This window comes from Coregonus clupeaformis, chromosome 27, assembly GCF_020615455.1.
Source record: "Coregonus clupeaformis isolate EN_2021a chromosome 27, ASM2061545v1, whole genome shotgun sequence".
NCBI lineage: Eukaryota > Metazoa > Chordata > Actinopteri > Salmoniformes > Salmonidae > Coregonus > Coregonus clupeaformis.
Genome location: NC_059218.1, coordinates 10,410,769 through 10,435,140, shown reverse-complemented (window position 1 = coordinate 10,435,140; position 24,372 = coordinate 10,410,769). Strand labels below are relative to the sequence as shown.

Below are 24,372 nucleotides of genomic sequence, written 5' to 3'. Positions count from 1 at the left end.
TATAGCCAGAAAACCCCATCTGTCTGCTTTCCGCTTCCACTCTGTCAGTGGAGCTGACTTGAAGTGTCAGGTTTCACACCATACATTTGCATAGGGAGTGACATATCACATTTTCTGGCCTATCCAGACAAAGAATCGATTTGCTGTCCCTCTGAGGAATGGAATGCATATTAATGGGGACAGTCTAGCAATTTCAGAAATCGTGGTTTCATCTCACTGTGATATTCTCAACCGGATTCAGAGCTCCTAACATTAAAAACTAACAAAAATACTAAATAATTTAGTACAATTGAAACACGACCACGTTTTATTAGTCACAGAGGGACAAAGTCATGTTGTGCGTAAAGCTGAAGTTGTAACGAGTCTGCAGACATTCGAATGGTGTCTCATTCATAAATTGTAAAATAAAAATAAAAATAAAACAGACAGATAAATAAATAAATCATTAGAAATAAGGTTTTGAAGTGTCTGTCCTATAAGAAAGCTCAGGAAATATTTCAGTTTTGTTACACATATTTTAACCCCTTATTTTTGTTGCCATGAAACTACCATACTTCCATTCATTTGTATGAGTACCTTCAGACAAGTCCCGTGACGCTTGTGGGGGTTGTAGAGTAAAACGGAGAACACCATCGTGGTCGTTAGTTTGTAGCCAAACGGTTTGAACGCTAGAGACAAAAGTTGACATTACAGACAGAAGTAAACGGACACATTTTGTTGGGGATTTTTTTAGTATCTTACTTAGGTTGACGCATGGATGCGTCAATAGAGTCTTAAGGATTAAATGGAATATACATCGTTTTTAATAATCAACGGTTTCTAAGAACCTGTAAGAAAGCTGAAAGACCAACAACCTAAATGGAAAGCTAATTCAAAGTTAAGCACCAGGCCTACGAAGAGATGATGAGCGCGAGGGTGTAAGTAACTCTGCATGTCGTTCTGTTTTAAACTCTATTTGTTTACCCAGTATCAGTATTCATGCAGATACATCCATCCTGTCAACACTGCATCAAATATGCATACAGAAACATATAATGTACACTTCAGCTACAGTACATCCCTGGAGGCATTTGCATACTGTATGTGTGTATGCAAATGTATTCTAATGAGGGGTAGAGGTGGTGGAACACATTAAGCCAGCAAAGATTTTCAGTCGTAATCATATTGCCAGAAGAAGGATTTTAAAAATGGTGGAACTTCACATACTGTAAACATGGTTTGCTTTGCATGATCTTATTCTATGGGCTGGATTCAATCAGTATCGCCGAAGTATCGCAGAAGATCCACGCAAAAATGTTACGGTAATTTCATATGAGCCGACATATGCAGAGTTTACCATGAATGCAGTCTCCACGACCGCGGGAACATTGCCTTTAATTGTCAATCGCGGTATAAACGGCCTTCAGCGCTAAGGATTGAAAAGAGCCCTAACTGTGGATTCAACAACTATGACTAAAAACATAAAATATTCACCATTTAACTTACGTAGAGTTGATGAAAGTCTTTGAACAATCTGTAAAATAATGACAAAACATGAATTTATTTTGTCCAAATCCCATTTACGGTATCTGGAGTTTTGGATCAGGGTAGGCTAACATAACACAAGTTGCAAATAGTGACTAAAAACCATTTAACAATAAATACATCTGTTTCTGAGATAAAGAGGGGGCCTTCCAGTAACACTATGGTATCAATTTACATTTATTTTTTAAATAATACAATAAATATACTACAAATGAACAATCAATTTAGCATTAATTTTAGCAAATGTACGTATTTTATATAAAAGAAAGTGGGTTGGAGATCATGTCATTCTAGAGTATGACAACAAGAGAAAAACCTTACATTTTCATGCATACAGATAGGTTTTAATACTTCGAAAGACATACAAGAGTGGGTGGCCACAGTAAACTTGAATTTATTGACAAGAACACCAATATATCTTCTATCCTCTCTTACACAGGTTTGACAAGACCGTAAAAGCAAACAAACGAACAGACAAATGTAAAACAAAAATAAAAAACTTTATTGACTGCTGGTTCTGAAAATTTACAAAATTGTTTTGTCCTTTCATTGAGAGCAAAAATGTTAAATTTGGCGTGATTCATCGAAATGAAAATTTAAAAACGATTATTAATAAGTGTATTCAGCTATTTTAACAGAAATGTTTCAAGTCACATATCTAGAAGGTAAAAATTGTAAAACATAACAAAAAACAAGCTACTTATCCAGGACAGTAAAAAGTTCTGTGGTAGATGCTGTAGTGGTAAAAAGCAGGCAGAGTGCATGGTTTGTACAAAGGGGATAACTAGGGGCTAAAGAAAGTAAACCAACAGATAAATCAGAAGACCCAAACAACAATACAAAAACAAGCTTTTCATCTGGCTAATCTGTTGAACTATTAGCGATCGTTAACTTTTTTTTAAAAAAATGATATTTTTCCTTTTATTTAAAACAACTTTTATATGATACATCTGATTTTAATCATCATTTTGAAAATCCTGCCACATTTTCAAAAATAATGGATTTCAAAATATGTAGTGGATTCTTGGCGCTCTAGGAACTTAAAGCTGTGTATAAAGAAAACCTTTGGTAAGAGAGTTGAGGGTTTCAGGTACCAAAACTCCAAACTTTTCTGCAGCCGTGTGCTTTGGAATACTCAACGGGGTACCCCTTCCAAACCAGTCACCTCCACCCCACACCCAAAAAAGGAAAGCAGGAAAAAGCTTGAAGTGGAAAAAGATGATCCAATCATTGAGATTCATTCACAAAATGCACCAAGTCTTGGAACCATGATATGGGAAACATTGCAGTATCGCTTCTACCGTTTTCTTTTTTTTTTTTTAAGACATCTAAGAAAGTTTGATAAATTAGCACCACATTCGGCACCCAAGTACAATCTTATTTCATTTAGCACATTCCAAGTAAGTTGCAGTATGATCAGACACTAGTAGAGTTGTTACTAAGTGGGCCTTGGAAGCAGAGAAGTACATAAAATGAAATACTGCATTGATCTATGGATGAATATGAAGCAAACTGGCATGCATTAAAACACCCCTGGACATAAATAAGAATGCAGTGAAGATGTTATTGTGCCAGAGGTAATGGCTAAGAGGGTCAGGGGCAGACAGGGTAGTCATGGTGACAGGTTAACATCACCGCCATCAGATTACTGTACTTTCAAAATAACAACAAACTAGAAAATATCATAGCACCACAGAGGAGAGAAAATAGCACCTAAGTTTTGATTTCTTGTGCTTCATTGAAATGTGACATCTCACGTTGCATATATAGTTTGATAGATTAGAAATATTGAAGTATTGGGAAAAAAATTACATAAAAAGACTGTTTATTAAGTTAATAAAATCTCAAAATGCAACCAAAATAGGCACTTCAGGAGGACACAAGAGGAGGAATGTTTTTGTGTATTTTTTTCTTGACACGTTTTCTTTTCTGCAAATCAACTCTCACATAGTAGTGCAGAGGTTTTTTTCCAACTTTTATTTTCATTCGGTTCTTAAATTACAATTACGTGTCCTTCACAGCCAGCAACAAGACAAGCACTCCTCATCTATTCTCCAATTTACATGTCCAATTCCTCACTTTAGTATCTGCAAATTTGATATATTCCAATAACCATCATCTCCTAAAAGGTCACATGCACGTTTTGAAGCCAGAATCAATAAACATTACCAGGAAAAATATACAGAAAGTACTTACAAACATACAAAAAATATTTATATATATATATAAGCTCCATTCAGAAGAATGGGGAGACAATTATGCACAAAACAAAGCTTTCGAAATTAATGAATGAATGAGCGAATGAATGAACCAATGAATAAAATATTCAAAGCGGGAGTTAAGAGGGAGATGTAATAAAAAACAAACAAAAAAAAACAAAGAAGCAAACTGTCCATGGCAATCTTCTGAAACAAGTGCAATTCCAGGTAAAGGTTTGCCTCGGGTGCATTGGACAGGCAGACTGGATCTACATCAAGTGCACTGGGTGTGGGTGGAGGTTTCAGGTCAGAGATAGGGGTCAAGGGTGAAGATAGGGGTCGGTAGTATCTGACTTATCCAGTTTCAAAACTTGCATGTGATGGAGAAGGCACACTGAGGTTGCAAGGTTGCTCTTGTTTTATTATTTATTATGAAATCCTATAGAAATGTATTCTAGTATTCTCATCTTGAATTTTTGTTATTATACTTGTTGCTTTTGGACACAGAATGTTTTATACAAATAAAAATTGTCCTATTAATTTCATGTGTTTTGTTTTTGAGAAAACAAATATGCTTTTTATTTTCTCCATTTTGTTCAGTAAACAGTCTTAGCCGATGAAACAGACAGGACCCACTTCGAATCCAAACTTCTGCATGGCTCCGCCGAAATCGTTGAACATTATGTCAACAAAAGGCACCTGTTCCACCTTTGGTGTGTTGATCTCAAGTACTGTCTTTTCATAGCCCTTTTTCAACTGGAAAACAGGGAGAGAGAAAGGAGGGACATTTTGAGAAAGTATTTCGGTGCTAAGGACATCTCACCCACACACACACCCCCAAGACACACACAATCTTCCAGCCACTCACCGCGCAGCCATCCACCACGGCTCTGATGTAGGGGTTATTGTCGTAGGACATCTCCTCATCATTGGACCCCAGGAAGCGGATGGCCTTGTCGTACGAGTCCCCGTCCTGGTCGAGCCAGGCAACTGACTGGTAGCAGTTGTAGGTGAGGTTCTGGCGGGCGGCCGCGCTCAGCAGCCGGAGGAAGGTCATCTGGACCACGCCGATGGGGTTGCCCTCAGCGTCCACGTACGAGAGCTACAGATGGAAGGAGAGGGGATAAAGGGTCTAGGCATTGGGGACTAATACAGACACTATACATACATACTATTGGTGCTTGGGTGCATCTGAAATGGCACCCTATCCCCTAAATAGTGCACTACTTTTGAGCAGTGCTCTGATACAAAGTAGTGCATTATTTAGGGAATAGGGTGCCATTTCAGACAAGAACACCCAAATCTACACATCACACTGTTCTCATGTACTGTGAGGTGCCTCGTTAGGGTTTCTTTTCTATCTGTGAACTCTAATTCCGACACCTAGGAGTGTCTAAAAAATTAATGAATAATTAACCCTTGCACTAGTCTTTTCCTACTAGCATTGACTTTGCTGATGTCTACTTTATTGAGGAAAAATGTACTTACTACGACTGTGATATGTTGCTGTCTCACCTAGCTATCTTAAGATGAATGCACTAACAGTAAGTAGCTCTGGATGAGAGCGTTTGCTAAATGACTCAGATGTAAAATGAGTGTCGTCTTCGTTGTTTGCGGACAGCCATTAACAACTGCAGGTGTCTGCAGCAGTGCTGTGTTGGACTCAGAGCGATGACACACCGTCACTCAAACAGGTCAACATTCCTCGCCTCTCTCTCTCTCCGATGCTACGGCTGGCCTAACAGAATTATGGATGTCAATCGGTCAGTGCAGTGCGCCGCGACACGCGCATTTGTCCCATCTTTCACTGCTGCTCGGGGGAGAGAGTGGGGTTGTGGTTAAGGAGAGCAACAGCGTCCGGCGCTTCTGCAGAGAGCATATTACGCTTCATTACCCATAATTCACGGCGGAACTACAGGAGTAGGTCATAATCCCGATTCCTCAGACGACAAATCAGGCAGGGGGATATATCAGAGTGGGTTGTATCCCGGTTACCTCCTTTAGAGTGAAATATCTAGGCCATCATCACCTAGTTTTGGGAGTGATGGAGAGGGTTGCTGTATTATGGAGTCTGTCTGTCTGACTGTCTGGGGCTCTAGGAGTAAGCCTTTGTCTGAGGAACAGTAAGGCAGACGGGTTATAACAGGAGGTCTAATCTACAGGCTCTGGGCATTAGATACTGACTGACTTATTCTCTGCTGAAAGACTACAATGGTTCTGTAGGAATAGCAGTCTACTAGCAATGAACAAGTGACGATTACTCTCAATCGAGAAGCTATCCGTTATTAAACAGTTTAACTTTAATTAAGAAAATTATGGACATTTAGTTTTTTAAACAAGCTCAGTAGGAAATGTAAAACATGATGCACAAACATAATTGTCTTAATGAAAATAATAATGGTTTAGTTTAATCGGTTTGCGTAATGTAGAATTTGCCTAATTTGCCTTGTTTATGTGAATACTGACTGATGATCCGTCCAGTAACACGTGGTAACATCAGTCTTTGGTGTGATGCCACGGAACTATTACGGTGGAGATCCGTTTCCATACCAACCAGCAGTGTTCCACCATCAGTTCCACAGGGTTCTCTTCTTCTTTCAGACAAACAGGACTGACTGAGACCAAGAGCCAAGCACATGCAACACCCATGCCATGCAGTCGGAGCACGGAGCTACTGATGTGTGTGTGTGTGTTTTGTGTGTGTATAGATATTCTCACATGCACACGCACACACACACACACATACAAACTGGACAATAATGGACATTACAAATTACTATGAGAAGGAAGTAATCAAATCCGATGTACATTTTCTGTACTGAACAAAAATATAAATGCAACATGTTAAGTGTTGGTCCCATGTTTCATGAGCTGAAATAAAAGATCCCAGAAATGTTCTATGCGCACAAAAAGCTTATTTCTCTCAGATTTTGTGCACAAATTTGTTTACATCCCTGTTAGTGATCATTTCTCCTTCTCCAAGATAATCCATCCACCTGACAGGGGTGGCATATCAAGAAGCTGTTTAAACAGCATGATCATTACACAGGTGCACCTTGTGCTGGGGACAATAAAAGGCCACTCTAAAAGGTGCAGTTTTGTCACACAACACAATGCCACAGATGTCTCAAGTTTTGAGGGAGAATGCAATTGGCATGCTGACTGCAGGAATGTCCCCCAGAGCTGTTGCCAGAGAATTGAATGTTCATTTTTATACCACAAGCCGCCTCCAACGTCATTTTAGAGAATTTGGCAGTACGTCCAACTGGCCTCACAACCGCAGACCACGTGTAACCACGCCAGCCCAGGGTGGGGGGCATAGGCCCACCCACTTGGGAGCCAGGCCCACCCAAGGCTGCGCCCCTGCCCAGTCATGTGAAATCCATAGATTAGGGCCTAATGAATTTATTTCAAATGACTGATTTCCTTATATGAACTGTATCTCAGTAAAATCGTTGAAATTGATGCATGTTGCGTTTATATTTTTGGACATATTAAAGGATGACAACTATGTTCATTATGTCTAGTATGAGTGTCTGTTCATCAGTGGCTCATAAAGGGAGTAGTACCCCTCACCCCTGTGAGTGTCCCGGTACTCAGAGAGGCTAGGTAGATCCTCCCCTGCTCCTGTCTGTTCCTCCCACACCTCCTCCCTCCCTCATCCCTCCTCCCCCCTACCCGCTCTGCCCCGCAGAACCAGCGTGTAGAACCTGCCCTACATCGCCATGGAAACATTACCTCTTCATCACAGCCGCAAGTCAAAAGTGTTTGAGTACCGAAAAGCCCTTGGGAAGATGACTGAGTGCCTGACCTTTGACTGTTCACATTGAATCAGTGTTGTTACCTACCGTAATCCTGATGTGAGAGTGAATGAGGAAGTGAATGTGTGAAATGAGTGTAGCAGGAGCAAAATGGTGCCTAATCACGCTCCTGTGAGTAGCTTTCACTATACATACATACCTATTTATGAATAGGTATGTATTTATACAGTATGCATCTGAGTCAACTGGAAAATGCTGAGGTCAATAGGAGTAGTTGTTGTTAGTGTGTTTAAATATAAAATGTGTGTCTAACTGTGAGATTGTCAAGGCACTCAGTCACTTCTAGGTGATGCTCTCCAACTTCAGAGGAAGTCAGGTTGAGTGGACGCATTTACCGTCATACTTTTCCATGGCAACATTCAGAACCAACACACTATGATTGACTAAATTCATTTATTTTTTGTACTACACTTAACATTTTGTATTGAATTTCTACTGAAGTTTTTCTTCAATGGAAACGTTTCTTTAACTTCTTCAACTACTAGTTGCCATGGTAAAGAATGTCTATGTGTGTGTCTGCTCCACCAACTGTCTCCCTCTATTCTGGAAGGAGGAGCCTCTTCACCTACAGCTGTATGTCTTACTGAAGGTGAGCTGAGATTGATCATGCTGAACCATGCAGAGCAGTGTCGCCACAACCACAAGCCAGACTGCCAGTCAGAGACCAGTACCAACCAGTACAGGAACCATGCAGAACCAGTACTGACCAGTACCAGAACCAGAACCTAGAACCATGCAGGGCCCTTAGGCCCCCAGAGACCCAGCAAGGAGTGACTCTTGCTGGGCCTCCAGAGACCTGCGGGCGTGCCACTTACCAGGGAACCTCGCTTGTAGCGACTATACCAAGAGCCTGGGGCGTCTTTGGGCCATTTTGCCATTTTGCTCTGTAAAATATGAGATGAGCCGTTCAGGAAAAAGGGAAGGGGAAGGGGGGCATCAGGGCGGCTTACCAGTTTACCACGTTTGAATTCACTGAACCAGGAGCCAGGGATCTCCTTTACCCAGGACGTGAGCCTAGTCTGGGGTACGGAGGGAGTGAAACATGGGGGAAGAGGAGGAGGAGCAGGAGGAGGAGAAAAAACGAAGGTTAAAGAAAGAAAGAACAGTAAGAACAGTCATCCCTCATTCGTCCCCTCCACCCCTCCACCCCTCCACCCCTCCGTCCCTCCTTCCCTTGGCCCTCTGTAGCTTCTGCCAGACCTGCAGAAGTATCGGTGACACCGAACAGCCCGGGACAGTGTAAAAGACTTTAGGCTTAGTAAGCTATTATGGTGTTTTGTATAAACATTGTCTGGCAGCTAATTACTGATAATATATTAATGAGTACACAGTGATTAGTTAGGAGACGTTGGCCGCATCCCAAAAGACACCCTATTCCTTTATAGTGCATTACCAGGGCAGTGCACTATAAAGGGAATAGTGTGCCATTTCGGATGCAGCCGTTAGCCTCCAAGGGACCGGCTTACAAATGCCCTATTTTCCCTTCTGCTAAGTGTTTTGCTCTACAACCATACAGAAGTGACTATACTTTATGGTTTAAGCTTCTGCTGTTTATGCTGAGACAAGTAGGTGGCTTTGTTTTTATGGATTTCATTTAAAGCCAGTAAAGCTTTTGCTGTAGAGCCAACAAGAAGTAACTTTTCAATTTAAAAGCTGTAAACCGTCTAGCCATCGAGAAAGTTTTACATTCTGTTCAGCTTTTGCTTCTTTATAACCACCAATAATTATCTTTGTTTTTTTCCCCATTAAGATCTGTATCAGACTAAATGGCCAGCAGTACGCCAGTGTGATGGACTTATTCAACAACAATAATTTGAATATTATGGCTAGCTCAGTAATGAGCCAGATTAGTCTGATACAGGGTTTATACAGGGCTTGTCATCAATGCCTTAATGTGTTAATTAATGTTCAGCTGGAGATCACTTAACGCTGGGAGACAGCATACGTTAAACACACATTTGATTTGATTTGAAAACCCCCTGCTGTTTTAAAGGCATAAGTGGCGAGAGCAGAAGGGGGGGGCCCAAAGGGGGAGAGAACTGATACCCTCTACTTCTAAAGCCGAAACCACACAGAAAGACACCGTCAACGGCGTCAAAATTTGCGTGCGAGAGTAGAGGGCGTCAATTCACATCCACTGCGTAGCGTATGCCAACTTAATTGTCATGAGAATCCATAATAAACAGTTGTATTTGTTATGTTCGCTATGTAGCCCTTGTGAATTGTTGTGGTGTTCCTTTTGACTCACCTTATATGTCCTACGGGAGCCACCATACCTGCCTCCTGTTATGTTGGCTCACCAATGTGAGGAGAGTTGTAGCTAATACACCCTTGCAGTTTATAAAGAATTTAGCTAGTCTCGTTTCTACATAACAGTATTCTCTCGAACAGAGTTCCTCGAGTTTCCCAGCCGTAGCCTGCCTAGGCCATATGACTGTGCTCAAAATCAACAAAAGTAGGCATAAAGAACATTGTAGATAGAAAGAAATTCCACACACTATTTCAATCAACCAGAAATATCACCATGCCAACAAAGGTAGGCATAAAGTTATTGTTTTGAAATACGTAGGCCTATTATTGGAACTGGCAGCTGAACTTATCAACACCAAATAGACACTTTTTAACTATATATGTCACAAATTCCAGACATAACAATTCACAAAGTCTATTTTCTGGCAATTTATCTGCTCACTTTACCAGCATTGCTTCGGGTAGACGCGAGGAAAGTAGACTTGCTTTCTAATTTGTAGCGCATGACGTCACTGACGGCGTTGACGCTCGCGGCCCGTCTGTTTTCTCTTATTCACTACCGCGCATTCTAATTCCAGCGTGTACACGCTTGTTCACGCAAAGGGAAAAAAAGACTGTTTTTTTCACTCTGCTATCCTTCATCTATCGATCTAGGGATACAGTGTCCCAGGCTACAGGGAAGGAGAGAGGGTGTGTGTCTGTGTATGTGTGTGTGTGTGTGCGTGTGCGTGCGCAGGTGCCCACATGTGTGCATGTCAATGTCAGGGCCTCTGTTCATATGTTCTCTCTCTCTCCACTCTACACCAACGAGACCATCCCACCGGCCCATCACTCTCCCAGGCTATAAAAAGTCAGGTTCATTATTCTGAATTTATGCGTCTCAAAGCACCAGTGGATCGTTAAAATGTCCTGTAGCAGAAAGTCATTACAGATCTCCCCTGACCTGTCACTGACAAACTTTCCTGTGTTTTACTTCTCTCCTCTCATCTCCTCTCCTGTTCTCCATGCATAATCAGCCAGCAGCAGAATCCTCTCTGGGTGCCTGTAACCTGCCATAACCTATTACAGGTGCATAGGGCAGGCACAACACTAGGCTACTGACACTTAACTGGAGGATGGCACAGCAAAACGGATGCGTTTATACACCTGTGTGTGTTTGTGAATAGTTGACTCTTCGTTGACAGTGAGTGACTGCCCCAAAAATATTGATTGACATCATGACATGTCAGCAGTGTGCAACACCAAGCATCTTAAATGGGAGTGACTGCCCCCTAGGGGCTTGGAGGATCCTCTTGATATTACACTCATACCAGTTAGGTAATAATGAAACGTGATGGGTGTGGGCACAGGAGGAGGTGTTATGTGATTATGCAGTACTGTCAGAAGAGAGGTAGATATGATTTATATGCACAGTAGTTTGCCTGGGTCCTGGGAAGAAGAACAATTATATACACTTATCCGCAGCATACAGCCTGTTATTTAACCTGTCAATCAAATACGATCCAGTTGACAGAACATTGTAGATACAAAGAAATTCAACACACTATTTCAATCAACCAGAAATATCATCATGCCCGCTTTTAAGAATTTGTATTTCCCTCATTATAACAACCAAAACCTTTAACATGTATACGGTTACAGTTTTTAAGCATTCATTTTAAGCACGTTCTCCCATTTAATTTCTATCACTTGCTCTCAAAATGTGACCATTTGACCAGTTGTGTATGTAAAAGCACCATGACTTACCCCTTCAGACTTCTTGTCAGGGTAGATGCAGCTCTCTCCTCCTGCTGTGAAATTGCATTGGACCTTGAACGAGTCCCTAGAGCAACCCTGGTTGGGGTCGATCCAGTATTCACCTGAAAATGACCAAAAATATAGGGTGGGAGGGAGGAAGGGAGAAAATGAAGAGGGACGGAGAGGGGGAAGGAGTGAACCTTAACAATTACAAACCTTTTCATCAGAGGTCATTCAATGTTTAAATTAGCATGATTTAGCCTTCCAGAGAGGGCATATTCTTTAGCTCACTTACACTGCAATGACAGGCAATATCATCAAAGAAATTCAAGATGGCTAATCCTATTTCTAATCCTTTTTCTCTATCCCACTTAAATCCACTATAATAACACTTGACCATTGGCATTGACATCATATTCACTTGTCTAAGATAGATAACGTGTTCTGGGCGTCTTTTTCATACAAAGTCGGATTACTCCTGGGCTATAGCACCCAAATACTTATTAACATAATTTATAAACTGAACACAATCTGAGCACGTCAGATTTTGAATTTCAGATTTTCCATGCCCACCATCGGGGAAGTCGGGGTGGCAGAGTTGCAGGTCCTTGCAGGTGCGGGCGGGGTTGCCCTGCGTTCCCAGCGGGTGCTTCATCTGCTCAATCTCCAGCTTGAGGGAGTTAAGGGATCCGAAGATCTCCTCCATGCCGTCGTCGTAGTCCTTGTAGTTGGCATCGGCGTTGGCCTCGTCCATCATCTGGCTGGCATCGATGTTCCTGCGGCTCCTCTTGGGATTCGACTGCATGGGCAGTGGGTGGATGACATCACCAGGAGGACCCTGTGGAGGTGGAGAAGATGAGAGAGGGGGAGAGGAGGAGAGAAGGAGGGAAGGAGGTGAGAAGAGTGGAAGAAGAGAGTGGTTTTAAGTGGGAGTATACTATTGTATTCTATTCTAAACTGTCATATCGCAAAGTTCAGTTTACGTAAAGTAATACTAAAACAACATCACACAATCGTGGAGATAACTTACAGGAGGCCCTGGTTGTCCAGGAACACCAGTCTCTCCCTTGGGACCAGTTTGACCCTGAGGAAGACAGAACACAACACAGCGTCATCTACACAGCATCTATGTATAGTAGGACATGGTTTAGACTTTAGAGGGTCATATACACAACGTATATGGACAGTGGAACATGATTAAGAGGGGACAGTATGACATGGTTTAGAGGGACATGGTGGTTTGTGGGGACGCTTACCGATGACCCCTTAGCTCCTTTAGGACCAGGAGGACCAGGTAATCCTGGGGGTCCCAGGGGACCAAGAGGACCTGAGGGGCCAGCAATACCCTGGAGGGAGAGAGGGAGGGAAGAGAGGAAAGAGAGGAAGGAGAGAGGGTGAAAAGAAGGGTGGAAAAAACCCCAATACAAAGTTGGTGTTATCATTTTGTGATCAAACATTTTACTGTGCTATTAAATGACTTGATATGATCAACGATATGCCAGACCAAACCAAAACATGTCACTTATTAGGTTAACTAATGTCAGGCTGAGTTGGAGGCTTGCTATAACATTTTCTTCTTGTTATAATATTATATGTTATTTGAGTTGGGGGTGTTCTCACATTGTCTCCTTTCGGTCCTGATGTTCCCTGGGGGCCTGGCAGACCTCTGTCACCCTTTTCTCCCTGCTCACCTGGGGGCCCGATCAAACCGATCAGACCAGGGTGGCCCTGAGGAGAGTATCAGAAACATACAGATCAATAAACTTACTTCAATAATCAATCAAACATTGAATTACTCACATCTGTCTCTCTGTCAAACTATCTTCATATATCATTAGTGTGATGACTCACTGCTCTGGAGCTGATACCAGATACACAATCAATAGGTTTGAACGCAGAGCAGTCAGTTATCATTAACTTGAATGTGTAAGGTATGCAATATACAGTATCTATACCGACACGTTTCACCTGTATCCCTATGGGCTATTAGACTTCAACATCATTAACAGTGGAAGATCAATACAGTATGAATGCAACAGGTATTGATGTCAATATTTCACTGTAATATTTACAGTATACTTTTTATTAAAATAAATATATATATATATTATTATTAACCTTAATCTGTATATCATTCCCCATATATTTTTGCAAATATATACAGTACCAGTCAAAAGATTGGACACATCTACTCATTCCAGGGTTTTTCTTTATTTTTGCTATTTTCTACATTGTAGAATAATAGTGAAGGCATCAAAACTATGAAATAACACATATGGAATCATGTAGTAACCAAAAAAGTGTTAAACAAATCAAAATATATTTTATATTTGAGATTCTTCAAATAGCCACCCTTTGCCTTGATGATAGCTTTGCACACTCTTGGCAGTCTCTCAACCAGCTTCATGAGGTAGTCACCTGGAATGCATTTCAATTAACAGGTGTGCCTTCTTAAAAGTTAATTTGTGGAATTCCTTTCCTTCTTAATGTGTTTGAGCCAATCAGTTGTGTTGTGACAAGGTGGGGGGGTATACAGAAGATAGCCCTATTTGGTAAAAGTCCATATTATGGCAAGAACAGCTCAAATAAGCAAAGAGAAACGACAGTCCATCATTACTTTAAGACATGAAGGTCAGTCAATACAGAACATTTCAAGAACTTTTAAGGTTTCTTCAAGTGCAGTCGCAAAAACCATCTACCGGTCTAATGTCCATTTCTCGTGTTTCTTGGAACAAGCAGTTCTCTTCTTATTATTGGTGGCTATTTGAAGAATCTTAAATATAAAATATACTCTTTTTTGGTTACTACATGATTACATATGTGTTATTTCATAGTTTTGATGTCTTCACTATTATTCTACAATGTAGAAAATAGTAAAAATAAAGGAAAACCCTTGAATGAGTAGGTGTGTCCAAACTTTTGACTGGTACTGTACATACATACATACATACATACATACATATATATATGTTTAAAGGATATGAATATATATATATATATATATATATATATATATATATATATATATATATATATACATATCCTTTAAAAAATATATATATTTTCCTTTGTTACCTTCTAACCCTACCACCCCTCCCCTAACTCGAGTAAACTAGTGAACAACAACGCTTAGGCCTCTACTTCCAGCTTATACATACTATGTACATTTTATGGACATAGTCAATTTTACAATAGTTATATTTTGTTTGTTTTTACTCCTGTCCTTCCTCTACCTTCAACCTCTCCCATCTATTTATGATGTCCATACGGTTTGATTTCCATTTGCCATATCTTTCAAACTATGTTCTTTCACAAAAGTTCTTAACCTATAACCTATATACGTTTTACAGACACAGTATGATTTACATTAGTTATCTTATTGTTATTAGTTGTTATTAGTCCCAACCTCCAGCTCCATTCAACCCCTCCCATCTATCTCTTAACACCATCCATATCGGATTTCTATTTGCCATATATTTTTCAACTGTGCTGTGATGTTTCACAAAAGTTCTGAACCTTTCTACTCTCAATGTTTCTACAGATTGTAAATTGAAAATAAACATTTTTGCTAAAAGTATTATTATATTATTGATCGATTGACTATGACTTTTCAGAACACCCAGTAGTGCTATCTGCAGGGTTATCTCCAGGTAAATATAGCAATTCTTCAGCCATTCCTGGACGTGTGACCAAAAACAAGCTACATATGGACAGTACCAAAACAAATTATCTAATGATTCTGTCTCTTCGCAGCAAAATCTGCAGAGCTGGGAAGGTTGTATGCCCCATATAAATAACATTATATTGGTTACAAGAATTTTGTATAATAATTTAAATTGAAAAATTCTAAGTTTTGAATCTGGCGTCGTTCATAAACCATGTGTCATGGAATCAGTATGTCAAAAATCTATTCCCAACTATTTTGTCATCTACATGGCACGGCTGTCAATTTTTTGGTCCTTAACTGAAACTGGTATACTTTTTTATTTATCACAATTTTCTTTAACCAATTATGGTCTTTAATGCAGAGCCGACAGACAAGTTCCTTACTTTTTTCCCCTTCCACTTTCCTCTTCCATTTTTGCGGTAATGCTGCAATTAGTTGGTTGTAATTTTGGGTAGGGCAGACATTTCCATATGTTTTTGTTAGCTGCATGTGAGACATAACTCCACCAGTCCTAACTGTGATATAATTTAAGAAGATTATACCTTATTTAAAAAAATATATATAATAATGTTTTTTTAATCAATTAGTATATTTTAGTTTAACCACAATATTTGTTGAAATTATTTGTTCTGTCATATCTGGTGGATGAAATTGAAATTGCAACCAACTTTCTATGGCTTGTTTTAGAAATAGTGATATTTGGGAGATTATTTCCTTTTCAAATAACTGAAAGTGAGAGGTTATAATCTGAATAAAGTGAAAAAGTCCATTCTTGAACATAAGGTGAGACATTCTTACTAATTTGCTAGAGAACCAGTTAAGATTTAAGTATAACTTTTGTATGACTGAAGCCTTTAGTGAGAGGTCTAATGCTTTAATATTTAATCATTTCTGGCCTCCAAATTCATATTAATTATATAAATAGGTCCGTTTAATTTTGTCTGGCTTGCCGTTCCAAATAAAATGGAATATTTTCTCATATAATTTTAAAAAACAGTTTGCTAGGTGTAGGCCATAAGCAAATATGTAAACTGGGATATTACTAAAGAGTTAATCAGGGTGATTTTTCCCCCCACAAATAGACAGTTATTTACCTTTCCATTGTAGCAAGATCTTATCTATTTTTGCTAACTCTCTATTAAAATGTATTGGAGTGAGATCATTTCTTTCAGGATACCGAGTATATCCACATCACCATCAGACCATTTTATTGGTAAACTACACGGTAATGTAAAAGTTCTATTCTTTAGTGATCAAATACATAATATAGTACACGTATCATAATTTCGTTGTAATCCAGAGAGGTTAGAACATTTCTCTAGATCCTCTATGAGGCTCAGGAGGGATCCAAGTTGTGGATTTATGAGAAAATATGAATCATCAGCATACAATGACACCTTTGTTTTTAAGCCCTAGATTTCTAATCCCTTGATATTATTGTTGGATCTGATTTTAATAGCTAACATTTTTGATGGCCATAATGAATAGATATGCCAATAGTGGACAACCTTGTTTTACTCCTCTTGACAGTTAAAAACTTTCTGAGAAATAGCCATTATTTACTATTTTACACCTAGGGTTACTATACATTTTATAAGAGATTCTACAAAATTGAAATGTTCCAGGCATTTATATATAAACTCCAGTCATACTTTATCAAAAGCCTTTTCAAAGTCTGCTATGAATAGCAGGCCTGGTTTCGCAGATTTTTCATAGTGTTCTATTGTTTCCAGTACTTGCCTTATATTATCTCCAATGTATCGTCCATGCACAAAACCTGTCTGATTAGGATGAATAATGTCCGACAATACCTTTTTCATTCTATGCGCTATAAATTTTGCTAGAATTTTTGCATCACAACGCTGAAGTGTAAGGAGCCTCCAATTTGTGTATCTTAATTTCCATCATTAACAATTCATATGAGTAATAATGTTGGCAGTTCATGCAAAGTATTGTTACCTATAACCAGGATTTCCATTGCATTACATTACATTTTTGCCAAGCAATTATTATTTTAGCAAACAATTATTGTGATTCATCCTATAATGTCCCTAACATCCTTACCCCCTTGCAACTGATGTGGGATACATATATACACACACACATACTCTTACACACTCAACCCCTTTCCCCCACAATAAACCATAAGCTCAGATGCTCAATGGTTGTTACATCCCAGAGCCCAACTCAAGAAAGGACCTGATTTACAAACGCATATACAGTGATAGCTGTTTGAGAAAGAATGCAGGATTGAGCAAAAATGGGCAAACATTTGAGATTTGATTAACCAATGCCAAGTCCTAGGTGATAGAGATCAGATCCACCCCCTTCCCCTGAAACACACACACGCTGGTCCTCCGTTGTGACCATTTTCCCCAGCATCTCTGTGCAGTCAGACCTTTGATTATTTTGTGCCACCAGGGCCACAAGAATATGCCCCCTCTCTGATTGTCTGAGTGTGACCCCCTCCCCATGGGTTACTGCAGCCAGTGTTGCCAACACTGCCAATAACTGGGTGGGGGTACCCAACCGGAATCCCCACCGGCTAGGTACAAGGTCGTCAAGGTTCTCATTAGCAGCTTTGAGATACAATACAGTATGTGATGTTTAGCCATGCATGCAACAGGTATTGATGTCAATATTTCATAGTAATATGTACAGTATACTACATGTGGTCAATAATTTGTTGAAACAGGGGGCTCACCTTTTCACCCTTAATACCAGAGTCTCCCTTCAACCCGGGTAATCCTGGAGGACCCTGTGAGGTAGAGAGGAGTAGAGAGAGAGATGGAAATAATATGGGAGAGGGGTAGAGAGGGATGGAAGAAAAAAGAGTAGAGAGGGAGGACATATAATATTACACGTATGACCCAAAAAGACAAGGTACTGTGAATCCTGTGACATCAAATAACCCAGGGTTAGGGGTCAGGGGTCAGGGGTTAGTTTTCCTCACCATGGGTCCAGGGGGTCCGTCAGGGCCTGAAGAACCTGGAAGACCTTGTTCCCCCTGCATGGAAACATTCAGAGAGTCAATGCTTTAACTCACTGATCTTCACATACAATATTGGTATTATGCCCTTATGCCCATAGCGTGTGGTTTAGCAATGGCTTTTGTAGATCAGTCACTATGCTAATCTATGTGTGTTGTGGACATCCACAGTTACTGCCCCTAGTAACTGTAATGGCTATGACACAAAATATGAAACAATGTTGTACTTACAACTGGGCCGGGGATACCTCTGAGACCTTCAGAACCTTGCTTGCCAGGTGCTCCCTGAGGACCAACTGGGCCTGTCTTTCCCTGTGGGCCCTCCAGACCAGACTCTCCCTTGGCTCCCTTCTCTCCTTGCCTGCCCTCAGGTCCAACTGTTCCATGGGGGCCTCTCTTTCCTGGTGGGCCAGAAGGTCCAGACTCTCCGGTGGGTCCAGGGGAACCCTAGGAGGCGAGAAAGGTTAACATTACATGATGAGAGCAAAAGAGACACTGAAGGAATGAGCGACGCAGTGCTAAAAGCTCTTGTACTGTACTTGTATGTTTACTGTAGTTGCCTTCAGATATGAGAAATGTTGAGTTTGTTAATGCTTGTTTGTCGTTAGACAGGTGTAATAATGCGTTAGGTGAGACTCACAGGTTGACCAGCCTCTCCGTCGTCTCCCTTGTCACCAGGAGGACCGTCTAAACCCTGGGAGGAGAAAGAGAGACATCATAAATGTTGCGTAACATTGGATGGATAGAGCACAGTTTTGGATTTTTTTTATTTCAACTGGTACCAAAGTAATACAGTAACTGGATGTCAAAACAATATCATTGTAACATTTCAGTTACTTACAGCCTGTCCGATCTCGCCAGGGGGACCAGGATCACCAGGGAAACCACTTGGACCCTGGAAATGAAATCAAACAAAATGCTCAGTATCTAGAATGACTCTAGGGATAATTTATTAATACATAAAGAGAATACCTCTTACTTTGCCTTCCAATGACAACTCATTACAAATCCATAACATCCATTGAAATACATTCACATGGCAGTAACAGGACTCAACTGCAATATGTGTAACATGTGACTCTATAGTGATGGGTAACCAGGACTTACAGGACTTCCTTTAGGACCGTCGTCTCCAGGGGGACCTTTAGGGCCGGGGGGTCCAGCAGAGCCAGCAGGACCAGCCTCTCCCTTCTCTCCTCGCTCTCCTCTTGGGCCCTGTGACAGTGGGACAGTGTGTCAACAGTGTGTTAACAGTGTTTTTATTAGTGTGTCACCAGTGTTAGTGTGTCAATAATGTGTTCATGTCAATGCACAGTAGGGGCATTCTTCTATAATGGTTTTCATTAAAATTGTATTGAATTGTATTGAATTGATTCAGTTATTGTTACGGTAATGGTGAAGTTATCATTTCAAAACTGTGTCCTAAATTATGTAATTATTTCAAAAGCAGAGGAATAGTCTCATTATATCTGTTGTATTAAATGAATGAATCACTAAATTATTGCATATGCAGCAGTGTAATTCTTTCTCTTCTGTGGAGAGGCAACTGTAGGGTTCTGTAGTGCTGTAGTGTAGTGCTGTGGTGAGAGTGTTGTTCTGTTGGATGATGATGGTGGTGTGCAGGTTCTGTCGGTTCTCTTACAGGTCCGCCAAGTTCTCCCTGAAGACCAGGCTCTCCGCTTTCACCTGAATCACCCTGAGAGACGGAGAGAACACAATAAAATAAAAACAATTCAGTTCAGTGAACCAAAAAAAGATATACATATTTTCAGTAGACCCAATGTCCTGACATCCTTGGTCACTCCCAATTGTGGATAGAAAGAGATGGTACCAGAGGTTTCAATCCATCACAGCCAGTCAGAGCTGGGCCTGGAGCGGGCAGAGAGCGGGCGACCTCTGGGTCCTCCCTGGTCTCCTCCGTACATCCTCCACTCTCCCTCCCTTCCTCTTCCCGCCTGTCTTATTGGGTAGAAGGCCCAGGCTTCAGGCCTTATCATTACTCAATGTCACATAAGCCCCGTCATCACAGTCCCCATCGGGAAATAAACGTTGCCAGCACACGTGCTCCTAGAGACAATGTTTACCTAACCCTGGGCTGCGGGATGGGTCAAATGTTTGGATCAAACGTCACAGAGCCAAACCAAGCTGTGCCTAGTGGGCTGGGCTGGGTTGGACTAAGCGGGTCTAGGCCATGCCATACAACCATATACCTATTCTCCCTCCTGCACAGACCTAGCTCTGTAATGTCATACCCATTCGTAGTCTAAATAAGCATCTCGCCTCTTTCCCAAAGTGCTCTTGTTTCTGTCAGGATATCCACTCCAGGCAGCAGAGAGAGCAGAGAGAGAGACCTGTTTAAAGGCATGAGTGATTCTCTCCTAAGCTATTTATTCAGTCCAGTGTATCTGTCTCTCTGGGAAGCTTGACACCACCTAGGGGTTGCATCCCAGATGGCACCCTATTACCTATATATATACATACATACATACATACATACATACATACAAGAGAGAGAGAGAGAGAGAGAGAGAGAGAGAGAGAGAGAGAGAGAGAGAGAGAGACTAAAAGACAACCACTCCGGTCCGTAAAACACACCAAAGCTGCTGTTAGCAGGCCCGGCCTAACCCCTGCTATAAAAGCTGCCCGATCAGCACAGACCAGATTAGCCAGAGAAAGGATTGTGATTGCGGTGAGCTAAGCTTTTGGGATGGATGTGTGCTCCCAGGGGGAAGGTCATTCCATCGACTGGACCAGAAAAAACAATTCACACCATTATCGCAGTAGAAAGTGCTGAGAACTTGCAGAGCGGACGGTAGAGCCCCCGACGGCGAGCTTATTTTATAAGAGCTGTTTTTAATAATACATTCGGCAGGTAGCTTAGTGGTTAAGAGCGTTGTGCCAGTAACTGAAAGGTTGCTGGTTCTAATCCCCGAGCCGACTAGGTGAAAAATCTGTCGATGTGCACTTAACCCTAATTGCTCCCAGAAGTCGCTCTGCTAAATGACTCAAATGTAAGTACAGTAGCTTTGAGTATTTATTCACACTTCTACTCTCTCCAGTGACAATACTGCCGAGGATGACAACATTACCATTAAGCTGTGTATGTGTTGCTCGCTTTCACTTGAGAATTTCAAACATTTTCTATGAAATAGCAGCATCAAATATTAATGACGACAAAAGCTTTGCAAAGATGAATGAGTGGTGATCTGAATTACAGTATATGTTGTAATGAAACTCACACTGGCAATTGTTGGACCTCTTGCACAGTAAGCATATCTGTGTCTTGTTGATACTTTAAACCAGAGTTACACAGATAGATGAGACATTTTTTGTCTCTGAGTTCAACAACAGGGTAAATAGATCTTGCCATCCACTCTGGACTGATGTAAACCATGGGCATTTTCTCTGCAGGAACAGATACATAACAACTACGCATCCCAATACTGTCTGAGTCCTCTGTTTTGTATATCTCAAAGTACTAGAAGAGCCATGGGTGGATGCCCCATGCTCCCAAAGGGGCCAAGAGGACTAAGCCAAGCGGTAGGAAGCTGCACTTCCTGATCTGGCCTCGGTTTAGATTTGGTTCTTAGATTTGGTTCATTAAGAAATGCTAGAAATGCCATGACTGAATTCAAGCGTGAGTTGGTTTCGGGGTGTGGTTTGATTTGGGTGTCTCTTGTCTGTGTTAGCAGGTTTGTAAGAGTTATCCAAATTATTTAGCCAATTAGCTTCAGCCGGCTGGTGTGCGAACATGGCAAAGTAGGTTTGACTTTGGATAGCCTAGCTCTAGGGATAGCTAGGGACAGTCTATAAATTACACAATGTAAATGGGACAATATTTTTATGTTGCACATCTTTTAATTGTCTCATGAAATGCTTTCAATATTTATATATGAATTTCTGCAATTTATAGTTGGTTTGAGGTTTTTAAGTAATTGAAATTTGGAGCTATTGACCTTTTAAAATATTTACCCATGTACATTGTGTAATTTACTGATGGTCCCTAACTAGCCCCATAGGAATATTGAATGTCAAAACAAATTGACCATGGGCATTTTGATCGGGTCGCGTGTAGCTGCACTCTGAATTGATGATTACTTGGGTGTTGCCAGCTGTGGGCATGTGGGCAGGATTAAAATAAACCCAACCCACGGAAAACTATTACGGTACCCTTCATTCCGTGAAATCTCAGTTTTGGATGAGACTGACTTTATGACCAAAATGATCATATTTACACTTTGTAGTACATTTTGAAATTAAAATAAATTATTCTGATTCATATCGATGCCACATAGGCCCTTTTCAAAATGAAAACGAGAAGTTGCTTTTTAGGGGCAATCGCTCTTTAAGAATACTATGGAAGGGTTCTATATTGAGGTGAAGGGTATTAACAGGGGGACCTTACCTTCACTCCTACAGCACCAGGGTTTCCAATACCACCAGGGGGTCCCTGAGGGCCGTCAGCTCCTGGGGGTCCGGAGGGGCCTCTGGGGCCAGGAGGACCGGGAGGACCCTAGAAGGGAAGGAGAGAAGGAGTGATGAGTCATCACACACACATAGGAATAAAATATGATCATATATAGGAATCCGACAGTGCTAAATTCATTGTATACAATCCATATAATACACTCAATACCGGTACATTAGTATTCTGTTCTATTTCATTCTACTCCATAGGTATAGTGTAAGAGGATATTAGGAAATCTTACCATCTGACCAACGTCTCCGGTTTCTCCTTTCTCGCCGCCCGGACCAGGCAATCCCTGCAGTGACAAGACAATGATGACAGTCACAATCACAACAACAGAGCCCTATGGGCCATGGGCCAAAATCAAAGCACTAAATAGGGAATAGGGTTCCATTTGGGACACATCCAGAGACTGTCTCTGGTTCTGGTTGTGGTTCTGACCTGCAGTCCCACTGGGCCTGGGGGTCCGTTGAATCCTCTCGATCCTTCATCTCCCTTCTGGCCAAACAGACCCTGCTGACCTCTTGGACCAGGCTCCCCATCAGCTCCCTACACACCCGAGAGAGAGAGGAGAAGGAGAGGAGGAGCGGAGAGGGAGACATAGAGAAATAAAGAGAGACAGGGGGGTTGAGGGGGTGAGCAAGGGAGAGAGAGGGGGGGAGGAGAGGAGAAAGAGTGAAAGAGAAGGAGCATGGGGGTTAAACGTTGGCATATACTGTAGGCCAGAAGACAGTGGCAGGAAGTGACATCATAGATACAATGGTCACCTCCAGATCTAATAAATCAACTGGACACTTACAGCAGGACCAGGCGCTCCAACTGGGCCTTGAGGACCAGTAGGACCAGGTGGACCATGCTCTCCTTTGTCTCCTTTGCCTCCTTTCTGACCTGGCTCGCCAATCTCTCCCTGGTGATAGAAACACAGACGACAACGTCAGTCAACATAACTCAATGAATCCTGTTGAGTTAACGCACTTCAATCCTGTTGAGTTTGTGTGTTCATCTAAATCAGAGGAGGCTGGTGGGAGAAGCTATAGGTGGACGGGCTCATTGTAAAGACCGGAGTGGAATCAATGGAATGGTATCAAACACATCAAACATATGGAAACCACGTTTGACTATGTTCCAATAATTCCATGCCCATCCTCCTATAGCTCCCCCCACCAGCCTCCTCTGATCTAAATTAAGATGTGTGTGTGACTGTGTGCTTGGCAGGGATATAAGAGAGGTCTCAGGGCTTTTGATATGTCATTGTCACCTTCAAATATCATTCGCTGACACAGTGTCATAACTAAGAGTCACATCCTAGAACGGGTTTGTTGTCTCTCTGCGACAAATGACTAGCAGCCTGTCACGGATCCCATTCACACCTTCTATGCACCGCATTTTACAGGAAAAATAAATGACACCAGCACATTACACCGTTAGGCATGTTCAAATGCATTCACATTCTTTAAGTGTTTGAAATTATGTGAAAACATCGACTCAGACTTTCCCTAAACTAGCCCAGATGATAATTGGTCACGTGGTTATTGCTTCTGAAATAAAAAAAATACATATTCTCCTTAACTCTCCTTAATTCTTAACTACCGTTCATAAAGGCCTTGGAGTTCTCCTCTCCGTTCCCAGTGGTAAAGGCCTTATAATGAGACTGTGGATAATGTTAGTGAGATTTTCTTTGTGTGTGTTTGTGTGTGTGTGTGCATGTGTCTGTCTGT

The 24,372-nt window shown here is 41.2% G+C and overlaps 1 protein-coding gene across 2 annotated transcripts in view; it reads right to left on the bottom strand.

Moving 5' to 3' along the window:
- Positions 1–1,902: 1,902 nt before the first annotated feature.
- Positions 1,903–24,372, bottom strand: part of LOC121541486 (collagen alpha-1(V) chain-like) — a 152,258-nt gene continuing 129,788 nt past the window's right edge. The window contains exons 42-60 of one of the 2 annotated variants that reach the window (XM_041850524.2): positions 23,454–23,561; positions 23,096–23,203; positions 22,896–22,949; positions 22,592–22,699; positions 19,829–19,882; positions 19,294–19,401; positions 19,028–19,081; positions 18,827–18,880; positions 18,418–18,633; positions 18,151–18,204; positions 17,902–17,955; positions 13,151–13,258; positions 12,787–12,876; positions 12,561–12,614; positions 12,104–12,368; positions 11,540–11,652; positions 8,494–8,562; positions 4,591–4,824; positions 1,903–4,478 (exon numbers count right to left, since the gene is read on the bottom strand). In XM_041850524.2, coding sequence (XP_041706458.2) covers positions 4,332–4,478; positions 4,591–4,824; positions 8,494–8,562; positions 11,540–11,652; positions 12,104–12,368; positions 12,561–12,614; positions 12,787–12,876; positions 13,151–13,258; positions 17,902–17,955; positions 18,151–18,204; positions 18,418–18,633; positions 18,827–18,880; positions 19,028–19,081; positions 19,294–19,401; positions 19,829–19,882; positions 22,592–22,699; positions 22,896–22,949; positions 23,096–23,203; positions 23,454–23,561 — 2,052 coding nt within the window. In that variant the 3' untranslated portion in view covers positions 1,903–4,331. Of the gene's footprint in view, positions 4,479–4,590; positions 4,825–8,358; positions 8,428–8,493; positions 8,563–11,539; positions 11,653–12,103; positions 12,369–12,560; positions 12,615–12,786; positions 12,877–13,150; positions 13,259–17,901; positions 17,956–18,150; positions 18,205–18,417; positions 18,634–18,826; positions 18,881–19,027; positions 19,082–19,293; positions 19,402–19,828; positions 19,883–22,591; positions 22,700–22,895; positions 22,950–23,095; positions 23,204–23,453; positions 23,562–24,372 lie in introns of both variants that reach the window. The other variant, XM_045208033.1, reaches the window with a different exon arrangement.